General features: G+C 37.5%; 1 protein-coding gene across 1 annotated transcript in view; it reads left to right on the top strand.

Moving 5' to 3' along the window:
* Window positions 1-7,053: 7,053 nt before the first annotated feature.
* LOC311081831 (uncharacterized protein) overlaps window positions 7,054-17,343 on the top strand; it is a gene marked incomplete at its 3' end in the record, with an annotated part of 16,123 nt that continues 5,833 nt past the window's right edge. Inside the window, exons 1-5 of the mRNA XM_084112535.1 lie at window positions 7,054-7,569; window positions 10,361-10,562; window positions 11,102-12,123; window positions 12,202-12,271; window positions 13,396-13,570. Coding sequence (XP_083968661.1) covers window positions 10,376-10,562; window positions 11,102-12,123; window positions 12,202-12,271; window positions 13,396-13,570 — 1,454 coding nt within the window. The 5' untranslated portion in view covers window positions 7,054-7,569; window positions 10,361-10,375. The remainder of the gene's footprint in view (window positions 7,570-10,360; window positions 10,563-11,101; window positions 12,124-12,201; window positions 12,272-13,395; window positions 13,571-17,343) is intronic.

Genomic DNA, 17,343 nt, shown 5'->3' with positions numbered 1-17,343 from the left:
AACATTTTTTCAAAACAATAAATCTTAAAAATATTGAAAATGTTTATAAAACAGAACAATGACCAATTATAACCACATTAGAAAACAGTAAAGGGATAGTTCACACAAAAATGTAAATTCTGTCATTAATTACTGACCCTCATGTCGCTCCAAACCCATAAGACTTTTGTGGAGAACACAAATGAAGATATTTTTAACAGATGCCTTGTGTGCGCAAACAATTACGTCTTTATTCACAAATGATGAATCTCCAACGCATGTTGCACCATGAGATGGCCGGCTGATGAACCCTGATGAATCGTGGTGTCCGTGAACACGTGTCAGAGACGTATATTTTGTGAATAAAGATGCAATGGGTTTTTTTGCACACACAGCATTCACATCACTTCATAAAGTTGAGGTTAAACCACTGGAGTCATATTGATTATTGTTATAATGTCTTTACTACCTTGAAAGTTGTAGTTGCATAAACTGTGAAATGGAGGGACAGAAAGCTCTCAGATTTCATTAAAAAGATCTACATTTGTGTTTCAAAGATGAACGAAAGTCTTACAGGTTTGCAACGACATGAAGGTGAGTGATGAAAATGTTTGGTAATGTTTGACGCATTAGGTAAATCAGTTCCTCAGGGGCACGAATAGATCTCTGCCTGATCTCTGATCTGCTCCTTCCACCGTCCCAATCCTGGATTATTGAGCCACGACAGAAGTTTCCACTTTGAATGCTTTAGCCTGGCTGTTTTTTCTCCAGCATCTAAAGTGAGAAAGAAAACAATAACCAAAATGTAAATGTAAAAAAACAATGGTTGTCCAAAATGTGAAGTATTTGGAGTTTTCTTGAGTTTTCCCTCTACATATTTGTGCAAGATTTCAGTCATAGATAAATTGCAAATGTTAGCTTGATTAGACATTACCTGTCTAGAGACGTCTGTTTATGCTGAAATATAATATTGGTTTGTGTTTTAAAATCAGCTATCACATGTCATTTTGTATTGAACTGTCTCGTGTGATTAAAGTTTTGAGCTTCAGAACTTCCGATAACATAGTGAGCTTTTAGGGAGCGAATGTTTCAGTGTTTCACTGTAAGGATTTTGTGATAAAGACGGCCTTTAACCACTGACTACTGAGCTAGAGACCTGAGTGATATGCACCCAGAGTTTAGCACCTTGATTAGCTTGTTCAGGTGTGCTGGACTAGGTTGGAGTAAACCTCTGCATGAAAGTGGACCTTGAGAGACAATGTTGAGATCTCCTGCATTATGTTCTGAACTTACAACACTGGTGTCCAGACCAAAGTCCTGCAGAGTTTCTGGTGGTCCTGGATCAGCTGCTCAGGTCTGCTTAATTGGGTTTGGAGCGAAACTCTGCGATCAGGACTAGATGGCAAACAATACTGTAAAGGGGAGAAGACAAACAATATTATTAGCCTATGTTATAAATAATTTGTTCTGTGTTCATCTGTTTACCTGTACAAAGTATGCATCATGAATAAGCGGTATATTGAATTTGGTCTTTTAATAACACTGTTTTACTACATTAATACTAACTACAAACCTGATAAAAATGACTGGGCAGTGGAGGAAAGCCTTATTTTGCCCTCCAGGTGGGCGTAATGGTGTGACGTCATGTGATAACTATGAATTAACCATACAGTGCATACTTTTAGGTTAAATAAATTAACTTATTTCCATTCATCCATTGACCAATTGTCAGCAAAACCTTTACAAAACTACAAAATCTCTCATATACACATAAGATGTGATTACAAGCCCACAATTACAGCTCAAGTCTATAGTTTACCTAAATTAACGTTACCTCTAGTTAGCCTAACAGTAGAGTTGAGCCGGATACTCGGCTGAAACGAGTATCCGGTACGGATAAAGCACTTGTGCCGAGTACGAGTATTATACGAGTAATACGAGTCAATATCTGTGCTCCGGTTGAAAAAAAAAAAGAAAGTTATGTTGAGATTAGGGCTGGGCGAGAATATATAAAGAATATATCGATATATTTTTTAAAATTTTTATTTTTTAAATGCGATATGGAATTAGACCATATCGCATATATCGATATAGTTCAAATTTGCGCTGTGATCCTTGCTCCAAGCAAGCTGCTGACCCGGAGCTCTCTGCACTGCTCCTCGCGCCCCCGCCCCTCCTTTTTCACTTTGCGTGCGTGTTTAGAGCATGTTGTTATAACATGAAATAAAGTCTTTCACCTCAGAAAAACGGACTTTCTTGTCCTGTCAGCCGTTATACTGTAGTCGTAGCGCACACTCAATTGCACACGCAAATGCGGCGGCGCGCGCTGTGTATTGCCTCACTGTATATAAAGTGCAAAAGAAACTACGTGCATGCAACGCCGTTACGTTGTAAATTACACGAAATAAAAGTAATGCAGGTATGATTTTCATTCTATTCACCAGGAGCAGTTTCCATGTTTCATTAACAGTTCTTGTTAGTATTGTGTATTCACTGTAACTGTCGTTTCCATATTAACCCCAAAATGCCACTATTTTTCTTTGTGTTATTTTTTATATTTTTAAATGACTGTGGTGGCTCATACCAACATTGTATTAACAAAAACTAGTTTGGGACTGCTATTTAATAGCTTTAGCATAGGCCTAATGTTTATTTATTAGAACTAGTCTTTACTATTAGTCATATTCTTACAATTTATGTTAAGTAAAGGGGGACAGTACTTGTGTGTGTGTTAACAAATTTTGTGTAAACGTGTTATAATTTGCCTAATAATATTCTCTCTCTATATATAGGCAAATTATAAGACTGTTAAAGCCCCGCCCATTTCAAGACAACCCGACCCACTTCCAGGTTAAATCCCGTCCACTTCCGGGTTAGGCCCCGCCCAGTCCGAGTACAGATACAGATACAGATAATTCATATGGTTAACAGATACAGATACAGATACAGATAATGCTGTACTCGCTCATCCCTACCTAACAGTTGAGATGCTAACAGACTTTTGCGAAGACACTAAACCATTTCTATAGAGTAAATATTCAATGGAAGCGAGTCATTTACATCAAATAAAGTCTCAGAAACATTTGTATGTACTATTTGTGTAATTTTATGGACTAAACTTACCTTAAAGTAGTTAAAACAACAGTGAGTGATTGTCAGTTGAGCTGCTGCCTCGTTTCCATGGTAACGCCCTCCGCTCCAGTTCAAATGCGGCTCGAATGTTCAGCGCGCGCGCCCATTAAAACACGGTAGAAGTCACGCAGCATTTACATAAATTTAGAATTGATGGAGTGAATTATTTGATAATCAGCTAAAATATCCTGAAACTTGATACATTATTAAGTGGATAGGCCTGTGGCCATCGCAAACTGTAAATTGAATGAGAATATGAAAGCATTGAAAATGTAAAACAATGTTTGAAGTTAATATAATATAGGCCTACCTTTAGAAATGGTAAACGTGGTGTAGAAACAAAATAGCAAAAACTACATGATATAATTATGAACATTTTCTCATATACACAAATTTACAGTAACACGAGGAACAATTGATAAGCTTTACGTTCTTAACTAAGTATTTTTTAAATGTATTTCAAATATACAAAATGTATTTCAATATATTTAACAGTGCTTCACATATACAGTATGTGAATATATTAATATGCAGTTATTAATAGGCTATAAGTGCTGTTGTTTCGGTGTTTAAACTACTGTGATGTTTAATGTTTTTATTGATGCATTATAGGCATATTTAATGTAGTAATTGTTAACAAAATGTTTAGAAATAGGTGTAATTCTGCACAAGCGTTTTCAACGAGATATAAACCACTAGGGAGCGCTTTTTGCTGAATTTATGCCAAATCATGTAGGTATATGGTTTGCGAACGTATGATATTAAAATAATAACCTGCAGGAAACGTTCTGGGAAGGTTCTCTATAGGTTATAAAAAGAAAACCTACAGAGAACGATCTTATTTGGTTCCCAAAAAAATAATCAAATGGGAACCATATGGGAACGTTAAGGGAACGTTCTGTGTTTACTGGGTCATTACATGCTTGTTTTAATTTTATTTTTATCCATCAACATGATTGGATCGAGTAATCAGTCTCGTGACTGTCATCAAATCAAATTAAGCACAGAAAACTTTGACCGCCCATACTATTCCTGCTGTTACTCGTGACTGCTGTGGAAGTGCATTCTTCAACAATTCAATCCAGATATCAGCGTCTTCCTCTAATATGCCAAGGTACATTTCACATTTCTGCTTAATATGATATAGGCTGGGCTATCTACAGTACAGGGCCTAACATTTGGTGTGAGGTTGGGGGTATTGCGTGACGAGTTCATAATGTGGTGAATTCCCGCTCCCATGTTTGCATTTCATACATTTCATACAATCCGTCTTCATTTGGCAAGTGCACTTGCGCAAAAACATTTTTCATGTTCAACTTTTGTTTGTTTTTTTGTGTGTGGATGCTGCTGATAAAACAGCTTCGCCGAGACTACAAAGAGACATGCATGTGTATGTGTGTGTGTGTGTGTGTGTTTGTTTCTTTTGTAAAAGTTTCCCAGATATAACTTCCCTATTTAATGCACAATTTTCCTTACAAATTATATGATCAGCATTACAATGTGAGTAAATGTAGCCGAGCAAATGTAAGGGATGATGTATGTGCAACAATAGCATGCTCGGGCTCAGTGGCCTTTCACCTAATTTTAAATGCTTTTTTCCCCCCAAATAATATGATTTAAATGGTGATGAGTGTACTGATTTGATGCATTTAAAAAAGATGGATGACAGATATTCTTCAATCTTTCTGACAAAGAACAAAATATAATGTGAGTTACAGTATGTGCAATTTTTTATTTATTTATTAATTGTAGTGCACATTGTTTATTATAAAGGGGTAGAATCCGCAGCTCAGTACTCAATACTCACTACTCATGAGTACTTTTAAATAAGCTACTTTTTTACTCTTACTCAAGTAGTTTTTTGGACAAGTACTTTTTACTCTACTCACACTACATTTTCTGGAATGTAATGGTACTTTTACTTGAGTATGTTTTTTCAGTACTCTTTCCACCACTGATTGTCACGATTAGCCGCACTCCCTGGGTGATTACAGACCTCTGGGCGAAGTCTTGTTTTGCTGCTGTGAACATTTCCTAGTGTTTTTCCATGCGTTTACCTGCCTGTTGTAACCTTGTCTGTTCCTGATCTCCTGCCGGGTTCCTGTATCCTGTTTGTTTGCTGCCTGCCCTGATATCCTGCCTGTTTATTGACCACGATTTTGCCTGATCTTCTCTCCTGTGTTTGCTGGTGTATGACCCTTGCCTGGTGACTATATAGAGGGTTTTCACCTACGTCACGATTTGGTCAGTTACCCGGATGCGCGGCCATATTGGAGGTACTCGGATGTAAACAACGGCATGGATTGCACTGTTTATGTACTACTGAACACATTGTTACACTAATTTCTGATGTCTAAACCACGGGAAAAACACATGGAAGCTGCAAAATCATATAGAGAAGGACTTGGTAAGCAGGAACGAGCTCAAAATTTTGACAAACTTAAGGTAATATGTGGTAAAGATCTGAACGAGCTAGCTTCTCTAGTCCTTACTTCTTTTTCGTATCCCGACATTGGCTACGTTCAGATTGTCAGTCCAAAAAAAAGCACATGAAATCCGTTTCAAGCTACATCCATATGTGGTTTAATATCCTATTCAAATCACATATCAGGAAATCCACCAGTCTGAACGCTCTTTCTCGTGGTTTATGTGACTTTCTCACGCCACGTAAAATATAAACATCAGACGCTGTTATAGGGAACATGCTGAAAGTCGCTGCCGAAACAAGGCTGTGTTGTTGCAAAGTGCCGGACGAGCAGAAAATTATTATTTTTGAAAAGTATTTTGAAACCGGCGCGGATGAAAAAGAGTCGTGCATACAGTAACCTACCAGCCTCCTACAGTTCTGCAGCTCGAGATGCAGTAGTCCAGCGCGGCGGCTATACATTTCCATATTGTAAAATTTAAATAAGAAAACATTTATATTGCAAATGCAAACCTCTCCATCAACGCAACATCATTGCCGTATTGTCAAAGAGCTGCGTGGACACACAAATCGGTTCTGAACAGTTGCAATACAGTGTGGACATCATTTTAGATCATATTCCAATCGGATACAAAGATAATTGGATTGACAGTGTGTATGTACCCATAGTTAACTATTTTACGTCAAAATTTTAGCCATAGTTAATGCTTCATTTACACATGTGGCTGATGCTGTGCCTCTCTCAACCACAAACGCCATCTTTCATCAGTTTTTTGCACTCTTCTCTTTAACTTTCGGCAGTCTATAGAACTAGAAATGTTTTTTCTCGGTGCGACCGATGAGTACAGACCAAAACTCAACCATTTTTCAGAAGCAATAATCAGCCAAATTTGCGAGTCCGTTCAGTTCAATGGCACTGTTTACGTTCAGTACCTCCAAAATGGCCGACTTCCGGATTGATGAAGCGTCGTGAAAACCCTCTATAAAGACAAGCTGCACTTGGATCTGAATGACTCCTATGCTTCGTAACACTTATATACGTTTATTTTCCTTATCTTAATAAAACGTTTACTTGAATTTTGTACTCTTTTGTATCTTTTGGTCTGGCGACTGAGCGTGGGAGTCATGTCTAAGTATTTTTGTTACGATTTAAACTAGATGGATCGTAATAGCTGCGTTCCAGTCCACTTTTAGACACGCACTTGCGAACTTCCCAAAACACTTCCCCTCGGGGGAATCCCTGCCGCCATTTTGAAGTGCGTTCCACTTCGTGAAGTGGATGAGGAAAGTTTATATGGACAGACCCTCATTCCCTCGATTTTGACCAAGGGAGCGAGTCTACTTCATATGTACACTTCAGGCACCTATATGTCCCACAATGCAGTACGACTGTGACGTCACCACATATCTCCTCTAATCACCACCGCAACAAACAACTCTATGATGTATTAATTATATATTTTTTATTTAAAACAACCCAAACACACTTATATACACTGTTAGAAATGTCTGTAAATTACACAGTATTTAACTGTAAAATGAACTGTATTTTACTGTAGGACAATTATACAGCATGTTACTGTATTTTAAAGTTACATTTTGAAAAATATCCCCTTGGCGCCACTAAAATACAGTATTTTTAATTTACTGTAAATCTAAATACAGTAAAAAAAAAAATGAGCGCGAAACCTGACCAATCACAGAAAAGCTTTTATTTCCCGCTTGGAGAAAGAAGAAAACGAAGACGCACAGATACGAGAAGAACCAGCCAGATTCAAAGGTGTGTACAAATATTCCTCATTTTACTTTACATATAGGCTATTATATTTTTGGTTTAACTAAAAAAAAAAAACACTGCCACTTAACGGCGCGCAGTCACCTCACATTATGCTGTGAAGAGAGCTAGAAAGAGTTGTGTTGACACTGTGCAAACATTCATATTTATTTCCTTTCTTTCCCTTTTCTGAACGTTTCACCGTCAAAATATGGACATTAACGGGTCTCTGCCTTGGGTTTGACCACGTCAGGAGCTGGTGAGTGTTCATGTGAACTGTTGGCCGAACAACAAAGCTTTTGTGGATTTAGTTTAAAGTCAGTCGTTTTTTTCCCCGCTATTATCGCGTGCCGATTACCCCATACAAATGCATTATGCACGTCATATAGTGCTAGAGTAAAACCCGCAATGTTCTTGTGCAAACACTGTGGCGTCTCTGTGGAGACATTATACGCCTTTATTAATCATGCCAAAGGGCATAAAAACAAGGCGAACTTCAGGTTTTCGTGTGCAGTTCCTGAATGCCCATGCACTTTCCAGAGACTCTCCGCCCTTCAGTCTCACATGTACCGCAAACACAGAAAGGCCGCAAAAAACCCAGACAGATCAGAACACCACGATCTGAATTTTATATGCAGTGTTGAAGGCTGTACATTCGTGTCGACCAAATTCGCCAGTCTTTGTGAACATCTAAAATGGCATATTCGTGATGGCAAAAAAATTGAATGTCCAATTACTGGCTGTAAAAAATATTTTCGAGTGAAGTCGACATTTTCAGCACACCTCAGTAGAAAACATAAAACCCATGTAGAGAAATCTGTCTGTGCAAGTGCATATAGGCCTATGACTGAGATTTCTGTTGCTGTGCCAGATGTGAATATTGAAGGCTTTGATGATGTGGAATTTCAAGACAGTAGTTCAGCCATTCAGCTTGACAAAAACAAATTTCTGACAAATTTGGCTTTATTCTATTTGAGGATGCAGTCAGAAATGATTCTGCCAGCTACAACAATTCAGATTTTAATTGATGAGTTCATGGAGGTGCATACAAATAGCATGACGCATACCTTGTCCAAAGTTAATGAAGAATTGACAAAGCTAAAAATTCCAGACTGTCAAATAAATGAAATGATAAGTGGGTTAACTAAAGAAAACTTACTTAAGATGTATAATGAGGGATATTTTAAGTCAGATCAGACTCGGAAGTCCTTTTTCAAAAAACATTTCAATTATGTGGAGCCTGTGCAGGTGTACCTAGGCTGTGATGCATCAGGAAAAGAGCGCTTTTGTCAGTACATACCAGTGAAAGACACTTTGAAGGCATTTCTGAACAATGGATCTGTTAAAGAGCAGTATGATAAGGCTAAGGAACAAACATCACAAAATCCCCATGTACTTGAGGATATAAGGGATGGGAGAAATTTTAAAGAAAACACTCTTTTTAAAGAGTCTTCATCAGTAGTGTCTCTAATTTTATATCAAGATGCATTCGAGGTAGTTAATCCTCTTGGCTCTGGAAGAAAAAAACACAAACTAGTTGCTGTGTACTTGACACTTTCAGAAATCTGTCCCCATAATAGATCATCTATTGATCCTATGCAATTGGTCATGCTTTGCAGAGAGGAAGATTTTAAGTTTTTTGGGCAGCAACAAGTTTTCACACCTCTTTTGAGTGATCTCAAGGACATGGAGGAATTTGGAATTGTACTGGAGAATGGAGAGACAGTGAGGGGAGCAGTGATTGCCATTGTTGGGGACAATTTGGGGTCACATAGCATCGGAGGGTTTACTGAGAATTTCAGTAAGAGTAGACATTTCTGCCGTTACTGTCTCATAAACAGAGACATGTTTGAAAGCAAAGGCACAGACTTAGGTCCAACAAGAACAAAACAGAGTTACCAAAACAGTGTGGCAATGTCTGAAGGGCAAGAAATGTGTGATGGTGTCAAGTTCGACTCTGTGTTTAACTGCCTAAAACACTTTCATGTGTGTGATCCTGGGCTTCCTCCGTGTTTGGCACATGATCTTTTTGAGGGAGTTGTTTCAACAGATCTGGCTTTGTACATAAAACAGCTTGTCACTGTAGGGAAACACTTCAGCTATGTTCAGCTGAACAGAAACATATCTAGCTTTAAGTTCTGTGGAAGTGACATGAATAATAAGCCATGTGAAATAAAACCTGATGGTGGAAAGTTGACAGGACATGCAGCTCAGAACTGGTGTCTGCTTCGATTGCTCCCATTACTAATTGGGGATCGAATAAAAAATCCACTTGATGATGAAATTTGGCAGTTGTGCTTGAAGTTAAGGGAGCTTGTTGAAATGATATGTGCACCAAAAATTCATCATGATCAAGTAGCCTACATGAAATGTCTGATTGAAGAATATTTGCACTTAAGAGCTACCTTGTTTCCAGATGCACCACTGAAACCAAAACATCATTTTTTACTTCACTACCCTGAACTCACACTTAAATTTGGACCACTGATTAGACTATGGACTTTACGGTTTGAAAGCAAGCACACATATTTTAAACAATGTGCAAGAAAATTACGAAATTTCATAAACCTTGGGAGTACACTAGCTGAAAGACATCAGCTATTGCAAGCCTATTTGAGTGCTGGCTCCATCTTTCCTCCAAATTTGCAAGTAGGTGAAGCAGATGAGTTTCGCAGTCACTTATACAACACCCACATTCAGGAAGCTGTAAGGATGCAAGGCATTCATGACTCCACCTTTGTAACATTAACTGCTACATACAAAGGAACCAAGTACCAGACATCAATGGTTGTTGTGGTAGATCAAACTGATGATGTATACACATTCGGAAAAATTGAAATGATTCTGATACACTTCTCAAAATTATTCTTTGTTGTTGAAAAGTGTAAATCAGTGCCAGTTGTTGATCTGGGTTTACACTTTCTGCAACAAGAGTCCAGTCCCCATTATTTATGTGTAAACGCAGAGAATCTAGCTGACTATTACCCTCTGCCAATATACAAACGATTTGATGCTAATTTTGTTGCACTTCACCACTCTGTTTGTCTTAGGTGAGAAGCTAAAAGATGGAAGCCGTCATTAGAGTTGTTCTCCCAATGCTGGATGATGATCAACTTAACCACCTGATATCAGAATTGACTAGAATTGGTGTGAAAACAGACGATGACCTCCAATATTTAACTTCAGATGACCTCAAAGACTTCCTTTCACCAATAGACTGCAGGAAACTGATTCATTATTTCAAAATCAGAGGTTAGTCATTTGTATATAATATGTATATCGTAAAAAAACTGTTTATGTGGGTTTTAAGCCATATTCATTATCAGTGAAGTAGAAATATGTATATTTGTTAAATTATTAATTTACTGTTATTAAATACTTTGTCACGTTTCTACACTACATCTGTTAAATTAGATTTTTATGTTCAATATTCCGTTTAGTTTTGTAATATACAGTAGTAAAAACGGCTTATGTGGGTTTTAAGCATGATCTATGAAGTAGAAATATGTACATTTATCAAATAATTAATTTACTGTTAGTGAATACTCATAATTTCACGTTTCTACACTACATCTGTTAAATTTGATTTTTATGTTCAATATTCCGTTTAGGTTTGTAATATACAGTAGTAAAAACGGCTTATGTGGGTTTTAAGCATGATCTATGAAGTAGAAATATGTACATTTGTCAAAAAATTAATTTACTGTTAGTGAATTCTCATAATTTCACGTTTCTACACTACATATGTTCAAATTTTATGTTCATTTTTTTATGTTCAATATTTCATTTAGGTAATGAAAATATTCTAGCTTCTCAGCCAAGCAACCGTCCAAACTCTTCAACGTTCTCTGTGCAGTGTCATGGATCCAGTCAAGTTACAAATCTGAGTCCAATATCCACTCCAGTCCCAGTTCAAAGTGCAGCATGGGTGTCAGATTTTCAAATACCCTGGGGTAAGATGACACCAAATTTAAGAACATGTCTTGCACAAGGAAAGCGACCTGAAGCCTCAGATAGGAGACACATGGTTAGGGTGATTGTGGATTCAATCAGAGAGGTGTGTTTAAATCCAACCAAGCGCCAATGTTCAGAAGTTGCACAGTCAATCATCCATAAGTATCCAAACAGTTTCAGTGACAAAACAGAGGAAGGAGAGTTAATTGGTTGTGGTTACTACTCTTTGTTGTGTCAGTTGAAGACAAGGGTGGAACATCTTAACCGGAACAATACAATGGCTCGACTTAGAAAACCTAAACGAACAGGAGACGAAGTGGATGATAGCCAACCTTCAACATCTAAATCCGCTAAACTGGATAGCTATGGTTGTGTGAACTGGAACCCTACTGAACTTCCTGAAAGGGAAACCTTTGATTCTTTAGAGATGAAGAGACAGGAGATTCTTAGTCTATTTTCCCAAGAAGGACCCCGTGCAGCCGAGCGCAGCAAAGTCCAGGAATTAATGAAAATTACATTCATTGCACAACGTCACAGCATTAATGCCAGCCCTCCACCCAGTATCTCAGATCTTCAGGCAAGGTGGCCTTTTCTTTTTACAAAGAGATTCTTATGCGCTCATTTTAAGGAACTGACTGGGATTGATCCGGACACCAGATTTAATGACTCCCTTTGCACCAAAGGGGAAAGGATTATCTGCTTCTTCAAAAATCTTCAGTCCAGGTGGGGAAAAGAAGTTAGAGCAGTCCTCAAAGACATTGACAGAGAGGGCAGAGATGTCGACCCAGGCCTTGCAGCGGTCCTGTTGATGATGGCCCACTTCAAAGAAAAGGAGGAATCACTGTTCCTTTTAGCCGATGTGAGTATTTTCCATTTATATATTCAAAAATGTATGTAACTGACAGTTAGTAAAACTTTTGTGTTTGTGTGTGTGTAGGTCACAACAACTCCAACAGATGCAGAGACCAGGCTTTCACTTCCTTCTACTCCAAGGCTGATCATGCTTGGTAAGATCCTTTAATACATGATTTAGCAATGTTTAAGAGATGGTTTAGAGCTGCACGATTAATCGTTAAAAGATTGTGATCGCGATTCAGACACCCACACAATCTCATAAATAAATGTCAATGATTCGTCTTTTAAATGGACATTGAGACATCGTCTCATAAAACATTTTAAATGGACTGCATTTCAATTTATCCAAAATCGTGCAGCTCTAGGATGTTTTTTAAAAACAAACATGTTGCTTTATTCTTAGATCTCCATGTTTAACATTTTGCTTAAAGAGTTAGGCTAGTTCACCCAAAAATTTTCATCTTCGGAACACAAATTAGGATAGTTTTGATGAAATCAGAGAGCTTTCTGACCCCTCCATAGACAGCAACGTCATTGCAACTTTCAAGGCCCAGAAAGGTATGAAAGACATTGTTAAAATAGTCCATGTGACTCCAGACTTTATTCAACAATTTCTTCTTGTCTGTGTCAGTCTCCTACGTTGTTTACGTTGTAAATACAGCACTTCCGGGTTCTACGTCAGAACGGCGCCTCACTATTGGCCGACGCTGTTCATTTGGGCACGACAACACATGTGTGTGATGCTGATGCAGGAGCTAGCCAATGGTGAGCCGGCATTCTGACATAGAACCCGAAAGTGTTGTATTTACAACATAAACAGTGTAGGAGACTGACACAGACAAGAAGAAATTGTTGAATAAAGTCTGGAGTCACATGGACTATTTTAACGATTTCTTTTCTACCTTTCTGGGCCTTGAAAGTAGCAATGACGTTGCCGTCTATGGAGGGGTCAGAAAGCTCTCGTATTTCATCAAAAATAACCTAATTTGTGTTACGAAGATGAACAAAGTCTTACGGTTTTTGAACAACATGAGGGTGAGTAATTAATGACAGAATTTGTATTTTTGGGTGAACCCTTTAACATCTCCTCAAATAAGTTTTGAATAACAAGGGTGACTAAATGATGATTGTCATTTTTGGGTAAACTATCCTTTTAAACTAATAAGAAAAGCTCCATCTACATATTTTCACTGACACCAAAATCAAATGTTAAATGTTTTTGCAAAGTTATTTATTTATTATTTTTTACTATTACTATTATTATAATTTTTTTTAGGGGATTCAGTTCTACTCAGCAAAAAATGGATGCTGTCAATTGAAGGCAAAGTCCTCTTTCCTAAGACTGACCTGCCAGATTTTTCCTCTGCGTTTGCTGTTCTCTTCGGCTGCTATTATGTGCTTAACATCGAGTACCAAGTGGAAGCAGCCACTACTTTGGAGTTCATTCAGAGGTAAGTACATCTTGCAATATGCCATAATATTAGGTAAACATTAAAGGGATAATCCACCCAAGTTATGTCATCACTTACTTATTCAGCGGAACACAAAATAAGATATTTTGAAGAATGTTGGTGACCCAATGCTTTCGTTTCTGTTGACTTCCATTGTTTTTTTGTGTCCATATAATGGAAGTCAACAGGGACAGAAAATGTTGGGTCACCAACATTCTTCTTTTGTGTTCCACTAAAGTAAGAAGAACATACAGGTTAGGAAAGACGTGAAGGTGGTAAGTACGTTGGAGTGCTGTCAATACCGAGAACAACGACAAAAATCGGTGTTGCCTACACTGTGTTATCCTCTTTTTAAAATTTGCACCCTGTTGACTTCAATGGGGCACGTTTTAAACCTGCTTTTAGCCTCTTAACATCCTTGATGTGTCATTGCAAGTGTACAGGTCATGTGAGTGATTCCTTTGGCGTGAACGTGGGTCAATCTGACTGCAGTAGATGTGAAAGATATGAATAAAAATGATAATTCAGCCAGCACTCATACCTGTATTTACATCCTGTTTTCGGTCGAAGTCCATAGTAATCGATTGTCGAGTTCACGCGCATTGGTTTAGTACCTATGATCATGCGCGTGAACTCGACAACCGATTACTGTGGACTTCGACCGAAAACAGGATGTAAATACAGGTATGATCGCTGGCTGAATTATTATCATTTTTATTCATATCTTTCACATCTACTGCAGTCAGATTCACACGCGTTCACTCTGAAGGAATCACTCACATTGGCTGTGCACTTGTAATGACACATCAAGGATGTTAAGAGGCTAAAAGCAGGTTTATAACATGCCCTATTGAAGTCAACAGGGTGCAAATAAAAAAAAAAAAAGATAACTCGGTGTAGGCAACACAGATTTTTGTCGTTGTTCTCTGTACTGACAGCACTCCAAATGTACAAAAAATGAGCTCAATGTTAAAATTGACCAAGTTCTCCTTTAGAGGGTCAGTTCACCCAAAAATGAAAATTCTGTTAGTAATTACTCACTCTCATGTTGTTCCAACCCCGTAAGACTTTCATTCATCGTCGTAACAATTTAAGATATTTTTGATGAAATCTGAGAAATTTGGCTCACTCCGTCATAGGGTTCTATGTAATTTCATTCTGCCAGCCAAGAAAAGATAGTGAAGACATTGTTAAAATAGTCCAAGTGACTACAGTGGCTCAACCTTAAGTTTATCAAGCGACGAGAATACTTTTTTTGCGCAAAAAAAACCTTTATTCAACTATTAATTTTCTTCTGTGTGGGCCTCTGACATGAGTTCAAGTGAGCGCCACAACACATGCGAGAAGTTGCTCTCGTGAACTCACTCAGAGGCCCACACTGAAGAAAAGTAATAATTGAATAAAGTCGTCATTTTTATTTTTTTTTGCACACAAAAAAGTTTTCTTGTCGCTTGATAAACTTAAGGTTGAGCCACTATAGTCACTTGGACTATTTTAATGATTTTTTACTAACTTTTCTGGGTGGAATAACATAGAAGTCTATGGAGGAGTGAGCCAGCTCTCAGATTTAATCAAAAATATCTTAATTTGTGTTCCGAAGTTGAACGAAAGTCTTACGGGGTTGAAACAACATGAGGGTGAGTAATTACTGACAGAGTTTACATTTTTGGGTGAACTATCCCTTTAAGAAAACACATGCATATAGAAAAAACAACCGTATGGAAGAAAAATAATGCCAAATGTTTTTGAAATAAAAAAGCCTGTTGAATTGCACTACTTGAAAAAAATATGCATTGCATTAACCATGCTTGCATTTTAATGCATTGTATTTTTAGGGCTTGCATTTTTATGGGCTGAAATTCAACATGGTTTTATATTTAAGCTGTGAATATTTAAATTCAAAACATTTCAAACACATTTTCATTAATTACAATTCAATAATCCATATTCCTCTTCATATTTCACTTCCAAAATATTCAAACTGTTTAAATAAACAACCTTTAATATTCAACTGGCAATTTCCAGTCTATTTTATTTCGCTTTACAAATTCGCTTCCACAAATTCAGTGGTTCAAATTTGACAGTAGATTCAACATTGACATCCAGGAACTGCAGGAAAAGCAGTAGATTACCGAGCATACTCTCCATCTGCTGTCGACCTCACCAGCAGGGGGTGCAAGCATGTGTTGTTGACGAAGACCAGAGCAACAGTTAGAGCAAGCCATTCATTCTTAAAAACTGATTTATAGAAATGTAAATGTATTTGTGATTACTATGAGGGCTGTTTTTATGTTTAATTCAGTGTCTTCACAGTCCCTGTGTAGCCACATCTTTCTCTATGTGAACAATATTATATTGTTATTCTCCCGATGCTGATGTACAGAACAAATGTTACATTTGTAGTAGACATATTTTTCTCTTGGTTGTTAAGTTGCCTTAACTTTATATCGCGGATATATGTGCTGCAGTACTATTCCTTTTAATAATTTAGGATTTCTGGACATATAAAACGCTTAACGTAGTTTAATGGACTAATACAGTGATATAAAAGACCAAACTCACACATTATTCAGAAGGCTGTACTAAATGGCTAATAGGCAAGCAGATGGACACAGAATATGAACTTAACGCGCAAAGTTTCACGCTGAGTAGTGGTACTGCAATTTATGGAATATGGAATAGTACTGCAGCACATCTCCGTGATATAAAGTTAAGGCAACTAAACAACCAAGAGAAAAATATGTCTACTTCAAATGTAACATTTGTTCTGTACATCAGCATCGGGAGAATAACATTATAATCTTGTTCACGTAGAGAAAGATGTGGCTACACAGGGACTGTGAAGACACTGAATTACACATGAATACAGCCCTCATAGTAATCACAAATACATTTACATTTCTATAAATCAGTTTTTAAGAATGAATGGCTTGCTCTAACTGTTGCTCTGGTCTTTGTCAACAACACATGCTTGCACCCCCTGCTGGTGAGGTCGACAGCAGATGGAGAGTATGCTCGGTAATCTACTGCTTTTCCTGCATTTCCTGGATGTCAATGTTGAATCTACTGTCAAATTTGAACCACTGAATTTGTGGAAGCGAATTTGTAAAGCGAAATAAAATAGACTGGAAATTGCCAGTTGAATATTATAGGTTGTTTATTTAAACAGTTTGAATATTTTGGAAGTGAAATATGAAGAGGAATATGGATTATTGAATTGTAATTAATGAAAATGTGTTTGAAATGTTTTGAATTTAAATATTCACAGCTTAAATATAAAACCATGTTGAATTTCAGCCCATAAAAATGCAAGCCCTAAAAATACAATGCATTAAAATGCAAGCATGGTTAATGCAATGCATATTTTTTTCAACCAGTGCAATTCAACAGGCTTTTTTATTTCACAGTTGACATTTTTTATTTAACAGTTGCCATTATTTTACTTCCATACAACCGCAAATTAAGAAAACATCTTCATCAGTTTTACAACACGTGTGCTCCAAATACTCACAACACAACCAAATACATAGCACTGCAAAAGTTCACAACACAAACAAATACAGAAATGCGCTGCAAATGGCACAGAACACAATGGAAATGTTTTCAGGGGACCCCAATAACTGACGAACCCGGCTGTGTACAGCCAATGTTCAATTAACGGCTGTCCGAATTCACTCACTCGTTTTCATTCACTGCTTCAAGTGAACTGTATTAGTGGACTAATGTAGAAATGAGTGAATGAGTGTTTAGGGGGCGATTTCGGATTTAGCCAA

This window comes from Abramis brama (assembly GCF_963993115.1).
Source record: "Abramis brama genome assembly, chromosome: 1".
NCBI classification, from domain to species: Eukaryota; Metazoa; Chordata; class Actinopteri; order Cypriniformes; family Leuciscidae; genus Abramis; species Abramis brama.
Note: the sequence above shows the minus strand (reverse complement) of the source record. Positions and strands in the feature narration are given on the sequence as shown.